Source organism: Pteropus vampyrus, unplaced genomic scaffold (genome assembly GCF_000151845.1).
Source record: "Pteropus vampyrus isolate Shadow unplaced genomic scaffold, Pvam_2.0 Scaffold463, whole genome shotgun sequence".
NCBI lineage: Eukaryota > Metazoa > Chordata > Mammalia > Chiroptera > Pteropodidae > Pteropus > Pteropus vampyrus.
In genome coordinates this window covers 1,202,644-1,224,112 of record NW_011889244.1, presented here as the reverse complement: position 1 = coordinate 1,224,112, position 21,469 = coordinate 1,202,644, and the positions used below count along the sequence as shown (strand labels likewise).

At 39.0% G+C, this 21,469-nt stretch overlaps 1 protein-coding gene across 1 annotated transcript in view; it reads right to left on the bottom strand.

Moving 5' to 3' along the window:
• The window catches only part of GPLD1 (glycosylphosphatidylinositol specific phospholipase D1), a 47,667-nt gene that overhangs the window by 15,869 nt on the left and 10,329 nt on the right, over nucleotides 1–21,469 (bottom strand). Inside the window, exons 3-13 of the mRNA XM_011382182.2 lie at nucleotides 18,508–18,586; nucleotides 15,155–15,252; nucleotides 14,650–14,760; nucleotides 13,813–13,861; nucleotides 13,098–13,152; nucleotides 7,819–7,926; nucleotides 7,567–7,594; nucleotides 7,316–7,455; nucleotides 5,118–5,183; nucleotides 3,460–3,580; nucleotides 1,320–1,459 (exon numbers count right to left, since the gene is read on the bottom strand). Coding sequence (XP_011380484.1) covers nucleotides 1,320–1,459; nucleotides 3,460–3,580; nucleotides 5,118–5,183; nucleotides 7,316–7,455; nucleotides 7,567–7,594; nucleotides 7,819–7,926; nucleotides 13,098–13,152; nucleotides 13,813–13,861; nucleotides 14,650–14,760; nucleotides 15,155–15,252; nucleotides 18,508–18,586 — 995 coding nt within the window. The remainder of the gene's footprint in view (nucleotides 1–1,319; nucleotides 1,460–3,459; nucleotides 3,581–5,117; nucleotides 5,184–7,315; nucleotides 7,456–7,566; nucleotides 7,595–7,818; nucleotides 7,927–13,097; nucleotides 13,153–13,812; nucleotides 13,862–14,649; nucleotides 14,761–15,154; nucleotides 15,253–18,507; nucleotides 18,587–21,469) is intronic.

Here is a 21,469-nt window from a genome sequence, read left to right as displayed (position 1 = left end):
AAAAACTGGACAAATCAAGTCCTCTGAGCATCTCTGGACTATGTACCCTGAGCAGATGAAAAGCATCCTCTCAGAGCATCACATCCTACATGTAAAACCCAGAGCAGAAAAGCACAATGGCAGGCTCCTCCTCTAAAACCATCCAGCCAGTAGCACAGTCTGCTTTTTGATCAGCTCAGCTCATTTCAGTGTGTCACCTGACCAAAGATCAGCTGTGTTAAGTATACCTTTTCATTTCTACCACAGCTGTAGAGGGTGCTTTGTACTAGAAAAGAAATTCAATGGCCAACATATGTAGTGGATGTTTGTAAACAAGATTTCATGACCTACCAGACACAGAGATGGACAAACTGAGTCAAAGGTTCAAATGCCTCTGGTGGCCTGGAAAGACCAAAAGTCCTTTACTTATTCTAGCTCTTATTGGCCACATGAAGAACACAGGGCAGAACAAGGGAATAAGAGAAGGGTGGATTTTAAAAGGTGTGATGCCTGGTGAAGGGGCCAGCCACCCATGCCTTGGAGACGCTGCTGGTCTCTGCATTCCTGAGGCAGGACACTGGCCAGTGATGCCCTACAAGGACCTCTACCTAGCTGCCCCACACCCCACAACATAACTGTCAGCCCAGCAGGGAGCCTTTTTAAAAATATTTCAGGAAGGCAGCCAAGAAGAGCCACTGTCCACAAGTGAATGGCCAGAAAGACAGCATTCACCTCCCACTCCCTGTGCCAGAGCTGACATATGAGTGACCCAAAGAGAAAGGGCTGTCAGTAATTGTCCCGAGGGAAATGCAATGTCATTTCACTATAAGAAGTGTAGTTTAAAAAAGAGGTTTCACCAAAACCTCCAGAAAATAGTTACTTTTCCATCTTTGGGCTCAGTGTAGGTTGATTTTTAAATTCAGAGGATTCTCTAACATCCTCTATAAAGTCACCATAGTGTACTAGGCTCTTGCCATATGAAGCTACAATATTCCAATCAACATATAACTATCTGCTTTTATTCTTCTCATGCTATTCGATTTCCCCAAAATTTGTAACAATATAGCTCAAGAACACTGAAGCTTGACAAATATTCTATAAGTTAATATGTCATTGTTGTGATTATTTAGTAAAGTGAAAGCTCCTGTTTTAAACACATTTTGACAAATTTTTAAGGGTAGGGTTTTATCTTTACAATGACCACTAAGTTAATGTCTTTGTTGATGGTGAATTGATTGGAAAATAAGATGCTAACAGGTGCCATTTGATACATTTGTTGAATGACAGAATGAAATTAACACTGATGATAATGTGCAAGAATTGGATGAACTCATTCCTACCAGCCAAGCCTCGCATAGGGAAGTGACAAGAAGTAAGATGCTAAAGGGCTGGATACGTGCTTCAGTGGCCGCTGAGAGCTGCCTGTAAATATCATCCGGATATTCCTTTCCAAAGCCTGGTACATAAAGGACAGGGAATCCTAAAACAGAAGAATGACAGGTAAAGACACACAGCATCATCGACAAAGCTACTGTGTCCTGTCAAAGCACCGGACTTTTGTAAAAGAAATGAGTTTTTCAAATGCTAGAAAATAAAACATGGAGTCCTATCAACAGGTGAGATCACTTAGGAGAGTGACATCGCTCCCCCCAACATGTGCTGAGCTATAGTAGTTACAGTCCTGAAGTCGGGGCCAGCACGGAAAGAGCTAGCTGGACCTTAACCCCAACCAAAGAAGTCAGGATGGCCTGTACCAATTTGCAGAATGTAACTGAACAAAATCACTTTTATGGACTAAATTTTTTTAAAAAACAAGTTTATGTAATCTAGAATGTAATTTGTGTGTGTGTGTGTGTGTGTGTGTGTGTGTGTGTGTGTGTGTGTGTACATCTCCTTTTTTTCCTCCAGTCAAAGGAACTGTAACAGCAGGAGGCCGAAAACCTTCCAATCCACACCCAAATTAAGATGCTTCGAGTCCCAAGAAGCCTGGCAGGCGTGAGAGGAAGGTGACTGTATGAGAGGGACCTGGGGGAGAGCAAGCCCCTGAGCTTGGGATGCTGAATCATTCTCAACACAGTTACTGCAAGGATGCAGACTGGAGTGGCCCTGAACAGCCCAGTTGGGTACTAGATCCATCGGAGCTCAGGGGACACAACTTTCAGTCCACCCAAAGGTGACCAAACAAGAGCAGTGTCAGCTCAGAGCCATGGGGCAGTCAGCAGCGAGGCGTGAAGGGCCCTGCAGGAAGCGGCTGCGCCTGTTCCTCCCCTCCAACCCCTCCAGCAGGCTACCCCCAGGCTGCTCACCCTGATGCTGAGCCCTGGCTCTCAGTCACCCCGGAAGCACTGAATAGGCTCCTGTGTGCCAGGCCCCGTGACGGGCCTTGGGAATATAAAGTCCTTCTCATCCACGATGTTTTCTTTTGCAAGAGACAGATCCAAATAGTTGCAAGACAAAATGGCATGTGCTTTGACAGAGGTTCCCAGATCTAGGCTGGGCTACATAATGTGCAGAGCCCATCGCAAAATGCAATACGAAGCCCCTTACTCAAGTCTGAAGATTGTTAAGGCAGTGACAGCTGAGCACATAGCCAAGGGTGGGGCCCTGCTGAGCATGGCTGCAGAGCTTCTGTGTGTCTGCACAGGCGGCACACTCACAACGCAGGTCCTGCCCAGGCCCTCGCTCAGCTCCAGGAGACGCCACTCACGGTGCCATCTAAACACTCCCCCGTCATTAGGAGCCCCCGACCATCCCATGCCTACTTACCTTCCCAACCCTCTCCTGGCACCTTGTGTCCCTTGTCTTGTGTTCCAGGCAAACCAGACTACTCAGATTTCCAAAATCCTGAAACTTTCCCAACCCACTGCCAGAAATACACACACACTGATGAAATTCTACCTACTATTCAAAGCTTAACTCAAATGCCACCTTCTCCGTGAAGCCTTCTCTGGTGGCAGGGATATAATTGTCATCATGGAGGCTAAGTATTCCCCCACTCCACCATAATATTCATTGCATTCTATTCATGTCTGGTTTATTTTTGTATGCATCGCTCCTATTAGCTTGACATTTTCTAGAGATCAGAGTCTATCTGCCTTTCATCTCATTTCCCCCCAGCAGAGTATCTGACACTTAAAGACGAGCTCATGGATGAACTGCATATGCCATGGCATCCTTCAGCTGGGGCTCTGCACAGGGTGCATTCGATATTGCTGGCATGCTTTGCACTAAGGACAAAGCCAGACTGGCCTGGGAGCCCGGGGCCGCCTTGGGCACCACCAGACTTGCCAAAGGCCACTGAAGTCCAGACTCGCATCTCAGGATGTGTCTGGAACAGACCAGATTTGGAGGTTGAGGATCTGTGCCGGCCTGGCACATGCCCAGGTGACTTTCGATGAATGATTAAATAGCCATTGACGCCACACAAGATATCACAGAAAGCGTGGTCCTTTCTCTCCATGAAAAGCAGAAAATTCTTACCGATGTCCAGGAATCCACACTGAAGACCACGCCTCTTTTGGTATAATTTATATTCTTTTCAGTATTTTTAGTTAGAGATGCAGTCAGATTTCTATGAAAATAATTTTTCTGTACTTGTGAGCTGTTAAAAAGAGAGAGGAACAAAATGGTTAGGACTGAGAAAACAACAAACCCAAATCACCAAGTTAATAATATAGTCAAGTTAATCACAGGTTAAAAATCCATAAAGTTTCAACATTTGAAAGTTGAAGGAACAGCAACACAAAAAAAGTTTTAGAAAAATCTTCATAGGAGATGCAAAAACCCTTTTAGTAAACACACTTCCAAGGTTTAAAAGCTTGTTCTTATAAAAAATACTTCCTATAGCCTGAAAGTTCTAAAGTGTAAAAGGTTCGAATTCCTTCCAAGTTCCTAAAAAAAGCAAAGATACTTTAATATTCCACACACACACTGTCAAGAAATAGGTCTATGGCTGTTTGAGAAGCTGGTACACAGGCATACTGCTTTATCTTTAAAGACATGCCAGAATTAATGATACGATAAAATATATTTTCAAATGCATACATTTAAACCAACCTACACAAGCCAGATGCCTAGAGAAGCCAGACAGGTTTTGAATTACTGACGTGGAAGCCAGACAGCAGGAATACATGAAGGGGCCTGCGTGAGACACCCACCCACCAGCATCGGGATTCTCATAAGCTAGATCTTGCAAGCCCAACCTAAAGGCGTTCAATTCAATTAAAACAAACAGAAAAACGACTTGATTCAAATAAACAGAGGAGGCTTAACTGAACTCTTTCTGTAGATTTGCAAATGTTTTGAAGCTTGAAACTCTCTTACTCTAGGACCTTTCATTGCAATGCCGCCTTCTCAAATATCTAACTCTTGACCACTCTTAAATATCTCACTGAAACATCACTTCTCCAGGGAAAGCTCTTCTGTGACTGGGTTGGGACACGCCATGGTACATCCCAGAGTGCCTGGCACTTCTCCTTCCTTACATGTGAAAGTATTTACACGCTCTTGTGCCGTGCCCACCCCCCCACAGGCCACACATCCACAGGAGCAGAACTGTTTCTGCTGTGTCCACAGCATGCTCTCTAATCCCTAAACTAGTTCCTGGCATCTAACGATGAGGAAATAATTTATTACTTGGACTCTTTTGTTATATTTTATGATAAATATAACATTAATACAGCTATGAGGCTGATGGTTGGTATTTGACTCCAGTAGGGACACCACCTCCCAGAATACAGATCTGCCCTCTCCCTCTGAAACCACCTGAGAGCTCTTCTCCCTACACCCTGCCTCACTGATCATTGCTTTTTTGGGGTGAAATTTGGGTAAAGTTTATGAGTAATAACAATGATAGTAATAATACCATTTCATGTTTACTGAGCAACTTACTAATGCTCATTGCTTCATGTCCATTCTTGGGCTTAATTCATACTATAATTCTGGTATTTTTTCCCCATTTTGCCAAAGGAAGAAGCTATAACAAAAAAATTAAGCAACCAGTTTAAAATCACCCAGCTGTAAATGGCAGACCTGGAATTTGAACCTCCGTCTACATACAAATCACAAGCTTTCAGTATGTACTGAGCACTCCTCCAGGTAAGATTCTATTTCTGGGAACCATTTTGGAATCCACTTACCTCTGGGGGCTGGTTTGCCGAGCACCACAGGCAATGAACAGAGGGTTCTCAGGCAGGTTGCAGTCACTGGGGAAACACTCAAATGAATCAGGCATTTTTTTTTTTACCTTCTAGTCAAGCACGAATTTTACTGAGACTTGGTGGAGCACTTCAAACCACCTGCAGAAGCCCTAGAGGTGTGGAGGTGCTCATTACTTAGCCAGACAGGACTGGTAAAGGGCTGAGTCCCACCTGAAGCGGGTGGATAAGCTGAGTGAGGGAGCCTTATGGTAACAAGGGTGGCCCTGCCCTGCTGGTCACCCAGACGCACAGCCGTCCCCTTCCCTCCCCACTACACCTGCTGAGCTACTCCATGCTCACATGAACCATCTCAGAGTTAGAGACTGGGAAAGAAATAAGTTCCCACTGTATCACCTTCTGCCCAGTTATGCTCATTTCTGCTCAGATATGTCTTGATTTCTCAATCTCATTCCTTTAAAAATAAAAAGATGTAAACTCAATAATTAAATAGGTTACTAAGTATCCCTTTTTGTAAGAAAAGTCCACTGAGACAACGTAAGAGGTGACCTTCCCCCTAACCGTTAACGGAAGCACTAAGGGAGTGGGTATTTATAAGTCTCTTCTAGAATGAAGACTGTTTTTAAGCAGAGGAAGATTCGCATGGAGCTCAGGAGGATGCTGGGTAATGTGACAGATATGTGAAGCCTGAGCGAGAAGGACTAGTTATGGGAAAAGAAATCCAGAACAGGAGATGGGAAGAAGCTGCAGACACACCTTTCCTATAAAAATCTTCCTCAGGGCCAGCTTTAGGCTGAGGAAAAGTTTTTTTCTAGAATGTTGGTTTTTCTGCCACCAGGATGCAGATGGCAGCCTTGCAACATAAGAGCTATAGTTACAAGTGCTTTTTGAGTTAGAGTTCTGGCTGAAAATATAACTACCGATATTTCACTGTATGAGTTTCAAGTAACAAATTTGCTTTGGAAGATAACCTGTAAAATGAAAATATATACATTTTTTTTCTTTCTGTCATGAATTTGTGTCTTTCTTTGGAGCCTCCTCCAAATTTCCTATAAAATTCCTAAACTGAGGAATCTTTCTGTGTATTTGTGTGTAAAACGCAATCAATTCATGGAATTTTCTGCCTTGATAAATTAGGACAAAGATCAAGAGTCAAGGGATCTATTCCTTCTCAATTATTTTGTCCTAATTAAAGAATAAAGTCCAGCCATATTTCCTTAGCTATTTGGAAAACCTAATCAAAACAACACCACAAATGTGTTCCAGTTTGGGGATCATTATACATGGACTTTATAAAACATATAAACACAGGTCATTCATTTTCACATGGCCACGTATTATAAATCCTTCCAATATAAACTCAACTCCCTTCTAATAATAATTATAATACCAGTAGCCAACATTTATTAAGTGCTTACTACATGCCAAACCATTTACCTGAGTGATCTCATCTACTCCTCACAACAGCTCTATAATAAAAGATGAAGTCTTACTGTCCCCATTTATAGAGGAGAAAATGTAGCTTAGGAAGGCTCAACCACTTGCTTGAGATGACTCAGCAGTGAGGGCAGGTCTCTCTAATTCTAAAGCCCATCCTTTATGTGCATCCGCTCATATGCACACAAAAACCCATAGCCAAAAGAAAGAGAGCCTGGAGATTCTGTTTTATTTTTTGAAATTATTTAGGAGTTTGAGCCAAACCTATGACATATGCCTGGGAGCAAGATATTAAATGCTCTGAGCCTGGAGATTTTAGCTGAGGTTGATTTCACTATTAAAAAGAACATTTGTATTGAATGGTTTATCTCTGCCAAATTGTAACTCGCTGAGTATTTACCAGGCTAATGTCCAAGGCTGGAGAGGAGGATCACTGGGCCCCAGTTGCTGGAGCCTGTGGAGAGAGGACACGCCAGCCCACAGCATGGGTTCTCTCAAAAGAAACAGATGGAGCACAGACCGCAAATTGTACAATATCTACTTCTCTAGCCTAAAACTTGAGAGACATCGGCAAATCTAACTAGATGGGAACTAGACAGTTTTGGTTTCTTCATGATTAGGATAAGATGAGCACTTCGTGTGCCTTTTTCTTTTCATTTGATTGGTTGAAAACCCTGAGAGCTCTCTTGGGGATGGGGACAGCAAGGTAGGGAGCAATCGGGAGAAGTAGAGTAATAATTTACCTGGTCCCATTCTCTAACATGAAGCCTGTTAGACGGTAAATATTAGTGGACCAAAATGCCATATCATCCAGTCCTCCAAGGAAATATTCTTGGAATTGTTCCACCAGAAATGGGGACTTTCTAGAATAAGTGGGATAAAGCTATGGCAGAGAGAAAGAAAAATAAGTTAATAAATAAATAAATCAGGTGCTTCTCCTAGTATCTTTATAACACTTTATATTAAGATTTTGAAGGATAAAGCCAAGCCTCACCTTGGAAACAGCCAACATCTCACCATACCTGCAACATAAAAAACAATTTTGACTATGACTTGTGGTTTCCTCAAAGAAGGAAGTAACTAATGAAGAAAAGGTTCTATCACAATGTATCCACCATCATGCAACTTCCTTTGAATCAACAAAATCCATAAATCCAAAACCACTTTGGAAACACAACCATTGAAATGTGTGCTAAGAAAGTCGCAATACAACCAGTGGCAAATCTTACTCTGGGGCCACACTTACATTTCTAAGAACTGAAGGTAAGAACAGTCAACAATTGCATTTTTGGTGATGACTGATCGGCCATAGAGTTTCTTATAAATTCCCAGTAGGTCTTCAACAGGCACATACCTGAGAAAAGCATTAGAATAAGAGTTGTGTGATTCTGAAGTTGAAGACAACGACGGCAGCAACAACAGCTGCCAGTCATCCCGTGAGGACTGTGTGCCAGGCTCACAGAGAGGACGCCCATGCATTACATGTGTGTAATCCTACCAACAGCCTGCGTGGCTGGGACTACCATACTCCCACTTTACACAGAAAGAAAGAAGGCAGCACAGAAAAGTTAAAGAATTTGCTCAACACTGCACAGCAAACAACTGGTGCCTTAATCAAATATTTATGAAGGTACATTCAGAGATAAGAAAGTATAAAGTATAAAGGAGGTGTTTAATTTTGTGAATTTAGAGTTCGAAGAGCAATATATTTTTATTCTTTCAAGTTGAATTATTCTCAAGAATTATTATTTTTAAAAAACAAAAAATGGCTCCTCACTTCCAACATTCTACTTTGAGTCCACAGTGTGAGGTGGTAAAAGAATTATAAGTCAAGATTTTGGGTTCACAGATTTTAGTTATTTCATTTGGAAGAGCAGCAACTTAACAATTAGATCTATACTGAGTCCGCTTTTATCTTCATTTCAAAGACCTTAGACTATACCAGACAGAAATTAAAACCAATAAGACCTGATTTTACTTATAAGAATCTATTGAAGTCCATTTCTTTTTTCAAATTTTTACATGAGCACAGAGATAGTTCTTCCAATAAAAACAGCTTAAAAAATATTTTAGGTGAATCACCAAGTTAGTAAAAAGTGAAAAACTTCCAAAGGCTCAAAATAAATTGAAACTGGAAACTTTAAGAGGTGAGTAAGTGGGAAAGCCAGTTTTTGCTCTGAGGTTCTGCCAAACCCTGGAGACATGGAGGTTTTTTGATGGCTACGTGGTATGCAAGGGACACGAAAGAAAACATAGGAACCACCCAGAGTGGGCCATCTCAGAGGACTCTGAGACTCATGCAGACTACACCCCTGCATGAGTGTTAGCAGGAAATAAACCCAACATGCTAACAAGGACAGCAAAGAAAACTGCCTGACTTCATCTTGGCAAGAGATAGAAGAGGGGAAAAAATCTCCTCCTAGGAATAGTAACCACTACCCAGCCCCACAAATGTTTTGTCCTGGATCCGTCCTATCTGTACATTCAGAAAAACTTAAAAGGTCGAATGTAATTTGATGTGCTCACAGGTTAGGAGTGGCTCAAGCAGCCTGCAGAGGCCAAGAGAAACCCTCTCTAGAAAAATGCAATTCTAACTCCAGCCTCGAGTACTCCAAGCCCCATGGAATATAACCAAAAGAGGACCAGAAGCCCCATGACACACCATTAAAATGAATATCTAATCCAATGCAGATGGCACTGTGTGTGGAGTTAGAGGGACCTCTTCCTGGGGTTATCCGAGACCGGCTGGCCTCAGGTAATCTGCTAGTTATTTGCTGGTTCTGGAGCTTCCGTAGTACTAAGGCAGCTGGACCAGGGATAGGAGTTGGCTCCTTGCCAAACCCGCAAGCTCTCCTTTCTCTTTGGTTTGTAGGCACTCCTCCCAATCCCAGCCATCCACACTCAGGGGCTGGAACAGGGGGACAGACTATGTCACACCTTCTGACTGCTTAGTAAACACTCAAAGAAAAAACAAAACCCGGTATAACCACAATTAAGCTACAGTAATATCTGATAAAGTAGAAGGCAACAAGCATTATTAGAAATAAAGAAGGTCACTACACATCACAATAAAGAGTTCAATTCACCAGTAAGATACAAGATTTTGAAACTTGAATATTCCTAACAACGTATCCTCAAACACCCATACAACAACCTTTGACAGAACTACAAGGAGAAATTGAAAAAATCCACATCATAGGGAGATTTTTTAAACAAATTTCTCTCAGTAATTATTAGATTAACCTTATAAAAAGTAAATAGCAAGACTACTTATAGCTTACAATCTGATTTAAACAATAAATTTAATAAGCTTGAGCTAATAAGCAATATATATAATATTAAACAAAAATTGGAGAATTAACATTCTTTTCAAGAACATATGGACTATTTCCAAAAATTGACCATATACTAGACCTTAAATCAAGAATCAATGAATTTCATAGAAACCAAAAAAAGTAGAAGGAAGAATATAAATATATGAATAAAAATTAATAAAGGGGAAAAATGAACATGAAATAGAATCAATAAAGCCAAAAGTTTATTCTTTAAATAATAAAACTGAAAAATGTTAGACAAGATTAATTGTTTAAAAACAGAGGGGAAGGCAGGATAAAATAACATTATGGACAACAAAGAACCACAGTACAAATAAAGCAAGAAAAAAAATAAGATATTATGAACCTTATTCCAAAATCTTTAAACACTTAGATGAAATGGAAAAGCCCTAGAAAAATATAAAACTCCTTAAAACAAAATTGAAAAACTGTATAGTCCTATAACCATTAAAGAAGTTTTTTTTTTTAAGTCTCTACAAAGACAACATCAGGCCTAGATAGCCTGACAGACAAATTCTACCAAACATTCAAAAAATCAGAGTTCAAATCTCACACAGACTTCCAGAGAATAGAAAAGGAAGGCACACTCCCCACTTCATGATTCCATGAAGCCAGCATAACCTTGACATCAAAATCAAACAAGAGCAGAAGAAAGGCATATCATAATATAAGCTCACTTGTAAACAGAGGTGCAAAAACTTTAAGCAGCAAATATAAATGTAACAAATACAAAAAAAAATGATATATCATTGCAAAATTGGTTTTGTCCCAGGAAGTAAAGTTGATTTTATATTAGCAAATAGATTACTATAATTTGCTATAACATTAAGAAACAATTATCTCAACAGATGCGGAATAAGAGTTTAATACATATGAAATTGATTTCTAATAAAAACCACTAGCAAATTAGAAATAGAATGAAACTCCCTTAACTTGATAAAAGATGTTATAAAAATCTACAGCAAATATTACACTTAATGATGAAAATTTGAAAGCATTCTCTTTAAGATCAGGAATAAAAAAGTATATCCAATATCACCACTTCTATTGTACTGGAAATAATAGCCAGTGAGATACAGCAAGAAAAAGAAACTACAGGTATAAAGATTGAAAAGGAAAAGCAAAATTGTCACAATTTGTATATTATAACTTGTGAGTCTACGGAAAATTCAAAAGAATCTCCAGATAAGTTACTAGAATTAATAAGATAGCTTAGAAATGTTGCTAGATACAAAATCAAAATTAGAAAGTCATTTGCATTTCTGTACACCAGTAATCTTTTAAAAAATATAACTGGACCAAAAGTTACTATTTATGGTAGCAAAGAAAAATATAAAGTAAACTAAATCTAATAAAACGTGTAAGACCTTGATGAAAAAATTATAAAACTTTAAACTCATTGAAGAAGACAAATAAAATACATAACATGTTAATGGATAAGTGGACTCAACATTGCAAAGTTGTTAATTCTTTCCAATTTAACTCTAGATTCAATAAAACCTAATCAAAATTCCAAAAATATTTTTCTTGGAACATACCACTTCATTTGAAAGAGCTAAGGCAAAGGGCTAGGCAATGTACATTTAAAGAAAAAGGACAGGTTGAGAGACCAGCCGTAATAGATGTCAAGACATAGTATAAAGCCACCATAATTTTAAAAAATAGGTATTTCTCAGTGATCATCAATTCAACCAATATGACATAACTGAAGGCCCAGAAACTGACCCACACACATATGGGATTTTAATTTATGTCACAGAGGTCATTACAGATCAGTGAGGAAAGGGTAGAAATGATTCTGAGACAATCTCTAAAGGAAAAAATGAAATTAGATTCTATCTGAGCATATACAAAAAAATTAATTCCAGGTAAATTAAAGATATAAAGTTAAAAATAAAACTGTCAAAGCTTTAGAAGGCTAGGTAAGAAAATAACCTCATGCTTTCAAGTTAGGGAAGGATTTTGTCAAAAGTACAAGTACAAAGGAAAACACTTATATATTCGACTACATTAAAATTAACAAATTCTGTCATGATACACTACAAAATAAGTAAAAACATGCCACAAACTATAAAAAGGTATTTATAACAAATAAATAATAAACTAACAAAAGATGAGAAGCTCTAATAGACAAAAAATACTCACAAATTAAAAGGACAAACAACCCAACAGAAAAATAGGCTAAAAACGGAAGATCTTCACTTTAAAATCAAACACAAATGATCAATAAATCATGAAAGAATGTTCAAACTCATCAGTAGTCTGGGAAATGCAAATCAAAACTTTAATGAGATACCATCACATGCCAAACAGGTTAGAAAAACTTAAAAGTTGGACAATACCAAGCGTGGGAGAATGCAGAAGCAGCAGAACTATTATACAAAGCAAATCAGAGTATAAACTGGAAACAACATTTTGAAAAAGAGTCTGGGATCACTTAGGTAAGCGAAGCATGTATATGTCCAACGACCTAACTATTCCACTTCTGGTGTTTGAGAGAGTCCCCTCTAGTGTACAAACATATGTACAAAACTGTTCATAGCAACACTATATGTAAAGCAAAAATGCTTCATATGACTTGCATATCCATCCACATTAGAATAAAGTCATACTGGTACATCCGCACAGTAGGAGCGCATAGTGATGAAAATGAATGAACCATAGTTCTGATAACTCTGTATATCAATATAATTAAATCTCAGAAACATAATTTTAAGCAAAAATTTGCAGAACGCACACTGTGCAATTCTATCAAAAGTGAAAAACAACGCAATATTTTACATATGGATACATGATATATAGCAAAACTAGAGGGAAAAGTGACAAAATGATTAACAGGAACCCTAGAGTAGTGGCTACCCTGCGGGAGAGAAGGTGATAAGACAGACAGAAGGCAAGGGGCTCCTAAGATAAAATGAGGCTCTGCTTCTTAAACTGGGTGGTAGCTGCTCAAGTGTGCATCATCTCACTATTTTATGTATTTATAGATATACATTCTTTACTATATTTGGTATAATTCAGATTTTTTTCAAGAATCTACTTTGATTATTCTATTTCCAGTTTTACTCTTCAAAATTTACAAATGCAGAAGACTCCTATTGACATTGTAAGTTATATTTTCTAAAGTAAAAAGGGTCAAGCTCCTAAATGCCATTTAAATATCACATATTTAAATATACATTGTTCTTACCAGTGCCGTGAGAGGTAGTTAAAATTAAACTCAAACTGGCTCAACACATCTCCTCCTGTGGCGAGAGAGAAATATTTACATGTAATGGATTAGTGACCACAGAGAGCAGGCTTCTTTCTACACAAATTTGCACAACCCGGTTTATCAGTTCTTCGCATTGTTACAAGTTTCTGTTCATTGTTTTAGGTATAGGCACGTCTTTAAGAAAAAGTGACCTTTTAAAATCTTAGCGACTGAAGTACAAATTAAAAAAGAATCACTCATATAATCAAAGTGTTTTTCACTTTAAGGAAAGATGGACCATAAGGGTTCTTTTAAATAAATACCACTCACCATCTAGTTTGTACATTCAAAGGTAATTTACTATAGGAAAAAAATGGAGTTTACGATTTAAAGCTAATGTACTAGTAGACACTAGGTAATAAATTTTAATCTGACATGAAAGTAAAGCTTTTCTAAAATTACCATGTAAGTAAATGATAAAATGTGATTTAACAAAAAAAAATACACATATACACAACTTTTCAGAAGTACATCTCTATGTTAAATGAGGTATGCCTGTACTCTAAATGAACCACAATACTCAAATAGAAAGCAGTTAGCATATGCTACTGGCAAGATCGTAAAAAACATATTTAAGGTACAGTAGTGACTTCATTACACATAAAATGTAATTACCACAAAAGAAAATTTGGCAAATATAAAGAAACAGTACCAAAATCACCAGCTGCATGCGCCTCAGAAAAGGAGCCGTGAAAATCAATCTGAGAAAGAAAGAGAACCATCTGGTATAGATCACAAGTTGTAGCCCCGACTCCTATCCCACAAGCGAGTGAATAGTGGGGAGGTGACAGCCTAACCCAAGGAACTGCTGAGGATGCATAGTGGATGGACTCAATTTTCAAAAAACCATTTAATTTTATCTGTTAAAAGAAAGTGTATTGGCAGCTGAGTTGTATACTTAATGCCTGGTGGTAGGCAAAGCTACCATGGGCATTGCACCTAATAGAATATCCACAAAATCTCTACTGAGTACTAGTTTAAGCTTCTCACGGAATGGTATTAACATCAGTGAATGACCAGAGGGAACTTCCAGAAGCTAAGTCACCAGGTAAGAGCACAGTGTTCAGCTTGGGGCCATGGCATTTTCATACGGAAAATTAAAAAGGAAAAAAAAAACACATGGAACTATTACTTTAAATAGAACCAAGTAGTAGGAATTCATATTCTTATTAAGATCCACGGCTTGAATAAAACATAAAATTTCTAAAATATCGCCGTGACTAAAACAGGACATCACTCCTTCTGCTGTTTTCAGTGTGCCCTAGTTGTTCTGCCCACGCGGACGAACTTACCCAGGTACTAGGAAGAGTAAGAGAAATGAATAGGACGAGATGGAAATCTAATGAACACGCTCTGGGCAATAGATCTCATTTCCACATGACATCTGAATAACCTAAAGTTTTCCTTTCCATTAAAAAGGTCCAGTTCTGTCCTTGGGTATGACAGTTTCACTCTCATAATGCCGTTACCCGTAAAGACAGGTACTCACATCTCCCATTGTCCTGAGGAAGCCTTGTTCGATGCCCAGGCTGTGCCAGCTGACGTCCGCCACCATGTGAGATGCAATTCCAAACAAGAAAGCTACCAATTTCTCTGTGTCCTGCCAAATAAACAAGTCAGAGTGATGTGTCTGGGTGATTTTTACAACACTCCTATAGAAAGTTTTATAAATATGAATTTATTTCCATTATTGAGACTTAACAATAAATCAGGGGCAGGCACACTGTAGTGTCTGGTTACCAAAAACCACAAAAGACTTTTTGACATGTTTTGGAGTACTTTAGAAGAGTAATTACTATTGGAGCAAAATGACCAAGTGACAGACCTAAATCTTTAAAATAATTTATTCAAGTATTAACCAGCCATCTCCTGTGTCCCATGTACTATATTTGGCAATATAGGTACAGTGGTGATCGACCCTCGTAGAATCTGGGTGTGTGTGTGCAAATGGAGTCAATGCAGGTGCAGAAAAAGAATGAGAGGGCCATGCCTACCTTCTCCCAGGGGAGGGGGTAGTTCTCTCGGATATAATGAATGCTTGCGTTGAGAAATGGAGTCCAGTGAGTGCTTTCAGACACATCATGAAATTGTCCTGACAAAACAAAGGCAGAACTCAGGATTCTTTCTTTAAAAATAGGAGATTTCCAATCAAATCTTCCACCACCACCTGCTGAGTCCCTTCTCCTTCCCTCCAAGCCTCTTATTTTTTCTATGAATGCAAAGGAAGCCTCTAGAACAGAAGAGCCACCAAAAGAGAAAGTAACCTAAGCTGGCTCACGGCATCTCATATCACCCGGGCTGCAACAGAGGCTGGAAGTTGGGTTTCTTTGTTGACAGGAGGTAGTTAACGTTTCTTTTTAATAATGATTATTACACAAGTAATAAAGGAACTGAAATCATCCATAATTGCATCACCCTGTGGTAACTACAATGAACATTTTGGTGTATTTACTTCTAATTGTCTTAAATAAGTGTCTAAACATGTATATACATATTTTTAACAAAATTAGGTTCATAACAGTATACAGCTTAAAAATTTTTTAAATTTATTTTTCAATTACAATTGATATAAAATATTATATTAGTTTCAGGTATATAACATAGTGATTAGTCACGTTACAAAGTGATCACCCCAACAGATGAATGGATAAAGAAGATGTGGTACATATATACAATGAAATATAACTCAGGCATAAAAAAGAATAAAATCTTACCATTCGTGACAACATGGATGGACTTAGAGGGTACTATGCTAAGTGAAATAAGTCAGAGAAAGAAAAAATACTGTATGATCTCAATTATATGTGAAATCGAAAAACAAAATAAACAAAAAACCCCCAGAAACTCATAGGTACAGAGAACAAATTGATGGTTGCCAGAGAAAGTTTGCGGTGCTGGGTAAAAAAGATGAAGGAGATTGAGAAGTAGAAATTGCCAGTTATTAAAACGATCATGGAGATGTAAGTATAGCATAGGGAACATAGTAATATTGTAATAACTGTATATGGAGTCTGATGTTTTCAAATCTGTGCCCTAAAAATAAAGACATAAACTGTGTTTTTTTTTTTAATCTTTTCCATCACATTGAGCCTCTCTAAAAATACAGAAGACAAAAGCAGATACACCAAAGACTTTTACGCATTTGAATTTATCATAATTGTTTTAAAATAGCACAGGCTCCAAGTAGCCTCTGAAGTGAGCTAATGAGGGTCCCAGGGTCCTCTTTATTCCCACGGGAGGGGTAGAAGAGACAGAACTGGCATCTAATTCTAAACCTCTAAATGCACAAATTCTTCACGGAGCCTCATGGGTCATGGGGGCAACCGAAAGCAACCCTTCAGAATTTAAATCCCTCAGTTCCATTTTTTTACACTGTCACTAACCCATTTTAAATCATTGGTTTCTCTGCAAATGATTTTCAAAGAAGTTGTAACTAAGAAATTTGTTCTCCTAGAGATAAAACTTACAATTCCTATTCCACAGAATACAGTACAAATCCAGAATTACATACATAAGAGTCCTTCTGACATACCTCCACTTAACCAAATACTAGGTTAACCAAAGTTCTTTGTTCTCTCTGTAAATCGTACTGACTGGAAGCAAAAGAAACCCCCCACCTGCACCCCAAGCGTGCTGGCCGCTATCCACAGGCACCTCTGTCCTGACAGCTGTGCTGTACTTACGGAGGGCAAGCCAGGTCTGCTAACTCTGCTTAAGCCAGTTGTCCTCATTATTATAATTATACAATTTAATTCAACATTAGATAAGCTGATGAAATATGAGTAAAAGAAACAAAAAGTTGTTTCTTTGGCAACAAAATATCTAAATGCTTTTGAAAGATGCAATAAAAGTGAATCGCCAAAGATGGTATCTACTGTTGAAGTAGATATGAGACAAAGGTAAGATTTGAAAAAAAATCACAAAAATCTAAGAAGACTCTGCATTCGAATTCCTTATAACATTATTTATTTTGTAATTCTTTCCAACTGACTTTTTGGTTCATCAGTCACACACTGGTCCCAATCTTTAGAGCAGATAAGAAGATCCCTACTGCTTTATTAAAAGAAGGAAAATGCTGGAGTTTGTATTCCTCTTCCACTCTTCTCAGAACCCTTATTATGGTGTGGTCTGTCTGTATCTAAAAATGGCATATGTTAAGCAATGTTTCTCAAATTTAATTGACAAAATAATCTTTTTTTCCTACAGCCTCCTGAATACATTTTGGGAAGTGCTAATTTAGAAATAATGGTTAGAAAGAGGGAGGACTGCAACAAGCAAGGAAAATAATAGAACCGAGAAATGATAGTTCGCAGACTAAGATCGAAACAGAAAAACAACTTACAAATATGAAAATTACAAAAGCTTAGCTATCTGGGATCACCTGTAGGAACGAGTGTCCCTAAACATTGCATTGATTCTTAAGGCATCACTGTATTTAACGATATGGGATAATGGCTCATGACTCCGAGATTCCAAAGATGGTTTACATGATGACCCACTGTGCTGGATGTCTTTCATTCTTTCTGCATATCCACTCTCTATCTTTCTCCACCCGGTGTTGTGCCTCTGAGGTGACCTGCTTACATTGGCTTCTTTGCCCTCTTGCTTTGGGTTTGGCCAATGGGGAGAACCGACAGGATATAAGAGAAAAGGAGGAAAAGAGGTTGGCATACTCATTCTCCCAAGCTTCTATTCTGTGGGGTCACAGTGGGTTGTGTCCCTTGATTGAAAATCCTGGCCCCAATAAAGAGACCTTCTCCACACAGCTCATTCTCTTTCTGCAGTTTTAGTCACTGCTCCCTCCCCTGCACCATCTCTTGCCATTTTCTTCCATCTTGTCCACACTTGTGTAACTGGCCCCCTTATAAAACTCCCCTCCGATGACTCAGTTTGAGTGTGCATGCTGGGACCCTGACTGATACAACCTGTAACACTACCTTAGATTTGTATAACACTTGACAAAATAGTATGCATTCATGCCAACAAAAATCCAGTGAAGCAGCGAGCAGGCACTATTATGACTATGTTACAGACGTGGAAACAGACTCAGCATGGAAGTGACTTTTTCAAGGTCACATGCTAACATACAACATAGAAGGAATAAAAACTCAGGACTTTTGGTCTCTTTCAAAATGTTTTCTGCCTCAAAGCAGTTCAAGTGAAGGTTAAAGTTTTCAGAATTTCTATGCTTAAGCAGGTAAGTTTTGGGTAATAGAAAATGCAACTCTGAACTAAGTCATGGACCAACAATAGTGGAAAACATAATGTGCTGTTATTCTTTGAGTCACAGAGATTCCTATTGACCAAGTAAAAATGACATCGTTTGGTTTGCAAAACTTCATCTTACCTCTTTCACAGATGCTGGGGTAGAACGCATCAGGAAACACGGTTCCAGCCTGATACGCATCCTGGTGTTCAGCTAACAACTGAGGAGCAGGAAAATGCAGAGATTAAGGGGGGAAGTCAACAGCTTGGGAAGAGCAGGTCCAGTCAACTTCCTTCAGTGAGATGCAGGAGTAATTTGGTTTGGGGGTGGGGAGATGGAAGGAAGGAGGAAGGAAGGCATAAATAATGAAGTTCATGCATAATCCAACACAACACCTTACAATATGTAACTTCAGATTCTTTCCTACCAAACATGGGCCAATTAAGAAGTAACAAATATCACTTATTTGAATTTCGCCTCCTCTCATTTTCTCTGTCCTCCCAGTCGAGCAGGATTTCCCTAAGGCTATTTCATGACCCAGAACTAGTGGGTATAAGATTTTCAATGATCCATTGCAAACCACTGAAATGAGAAAAATACAGACATGTATACATATATAATGTGTATATATATACATATATGTGTGTGAATATATATATACATATATCAGTTTATAGTTGCCATCTATGCTTTAGAGTAAGATTATGTCCTTTGTGCTTTAGGTGGTTTTGAAAAATCTGCTTTCCTTTTTTAAATGATATAAAAGTAGATGGTAGAGGTTTCTTTTCAGTGTGCTTCCTTGGCTGATTGGTTCACTCTACTTCATTCCAACCCTCTCTGAGGTGCCCAGGCATGTGTGAGAGTCTAGAGAACAAAGACCACATTCCCGGCCTCCACTGCAGAGCTCATGTCTTCCTTTCTTGCTTCTTCAGCTGCATGCAGGGCTTGGTTTTCATGCAGCAGAGATGGAGAGGGCCCAGGTGTGTTCGCAGGCAAAGGTCCAGGGCATCCATTTTGCTAGTAAGGAGCAAGGTTGAGGTGATGAGGTCCCAAAGCCAACAGTCTAGGTGACTTCTTACTTTCCAGATCATGTAGGAGACAGTTGGACCTGGAATTAGCAGGTGGGGCAGTGGCTGTTTGACTGGGCACAGGTAGCCTGCCAGGCCAGTTCTGTGTGTGGTTGTGGGTGTCCTTTCTGGACCTGCAGCCTGGATCCAGCTCCTCCAGTTCTGTTTGTCAGCACTAAATTCTCTACCACTCGGTTTTGAGCTCCTCTCTCAGCATAAGCTATCCAGAAGGTTTTCCACCATCTGCAAGTGGACTCTGATTGACACAATGGGCAAAGTCAAAGCTTGGCAACCCAACTTTTTAATATTGCAATAAGGACATACAGCAGGGACCATAAGTGGAGGCTACATAAAAGTTCCACAAAGGACTCAAAACATAGGGAAATATAGTATCATCTGCTTTTTGTTGTTGCTTTTCCAACCAGTATGTATCCCTTTCCCAGTCTTCTAGGCACAGAATCCCTCTCTCCTGAGGAGAACCCGTTCCATGCTGAGCAGGTGGGGTTGACCACATGAGTATGAGGCCAGCAAGTCCACTCTCACCACAGTGCTTGGCTCAGAGATGCACGTTGAACAGAAGTTTGTTTGGTTAGAACTTTCCCCAAGACCTCTCAGCTGGAGCCCTGGGGAAGATGCCCTCTTCCCTCTGGGGAGCTTAGGTTGGAGGCTGAGTCCTGCATGGGCAGTGTCTTCTACATGGAGAGAGATGGCACCACCTGGACTTCCAGCTCCAGCTCTGCCCCAGGGCTGTCAGTTACATATACTCAGAAAGTCTCCTTTTTTCTAAAGATAATTTGAGCTGGACTTGTCACTTAATAATAATTAATTTCACTGAATAGTTACATCATCAGCCACTGTCGTAGTCACTTTATATGTATCAAGACTTGTTGCATCTTAATCTCCTAGTGAGGTAAGTACAGTTATTTAACATGAAAACAGAATTCTGAAGTAAATTTTGAAAAGTAAATGTGTTACTAAACAGTCAGGAAACTTCTGGGGGGAAAAAATGTACAGAGGAAAGATGTATCCTTCAGGCATAAAAAATGAATTTTTAAGCTACAGAAATAAAGACAGTACGATATCAGAAACAAAAGAGACAAATCAATAATACAGAAGAATGAATCAGACTCAAGCATATACAATCACTTAATGTATGATACAAAGGAATAAAGGATGGAGTAATTAATAAATGGTGTGAGCACAACTCTACTGCAGTGAAGAGTCCACTTCTGCATGGGAATTCTAGGAGACACTGACTTGAAATTAACTTTACCAATGACAGGCCACTAGATCCCTATCATGCTTTATGCCAAAATCAGTACAAGATGAGTTAGAGATTTAAATGTCAAAAATGGAGCCATAAAATTAACAAGACAAAGTTTAAGTGTATAATTGTATAATTTCAGAGTAGGAATGATTTTTCTAAGCAAAAATACAGGCAGAAATCATCGAAGAAAAGACAAGAATCATCAATAGATGCGAAGTTTAATGAGAAACAGGATATTTACATTACCTCAATATATCTCTCCACAAAATATTTACTTGCTAATTAATTAAAAAGTAGAAAATACTTAAACTTTCCAGCACAAAAATGTGACAAATACCATCTCAACCAAGAGATAAAAATGAACATTACTGGGACTTCTGTTTCCAGGAAGATGGAGTAGATGCACTTTTCCTTCCTCTTATTGCTTAGTACGGTAAAAAACAACAACAACAAAAAAAACCTGGGTATAGTATATAACATGAAGTTAAGACCCTCTGAAAGGTGAAGGTAAGTATGCAAATTGGCCAGGAAACGTGGGATGGAAGAATAACACTGTGGTGAGTTCTCTGGGTGTTCTTTTTGCTCATACATCCCAAACTGGATACTGGAAGAGCCACAAGGCTATCTAGAAACCCCAATGGGTCTAGACCCCCTCACCAAAAAATAGCCATAGGACCAGGAGAGGGGAAGGCTGCAAGACAGAAAACTTTTAGACAATAATCTCTCTACTCTAGCTGAACATCACAGAAAAACCATGGCCCCGCACTTA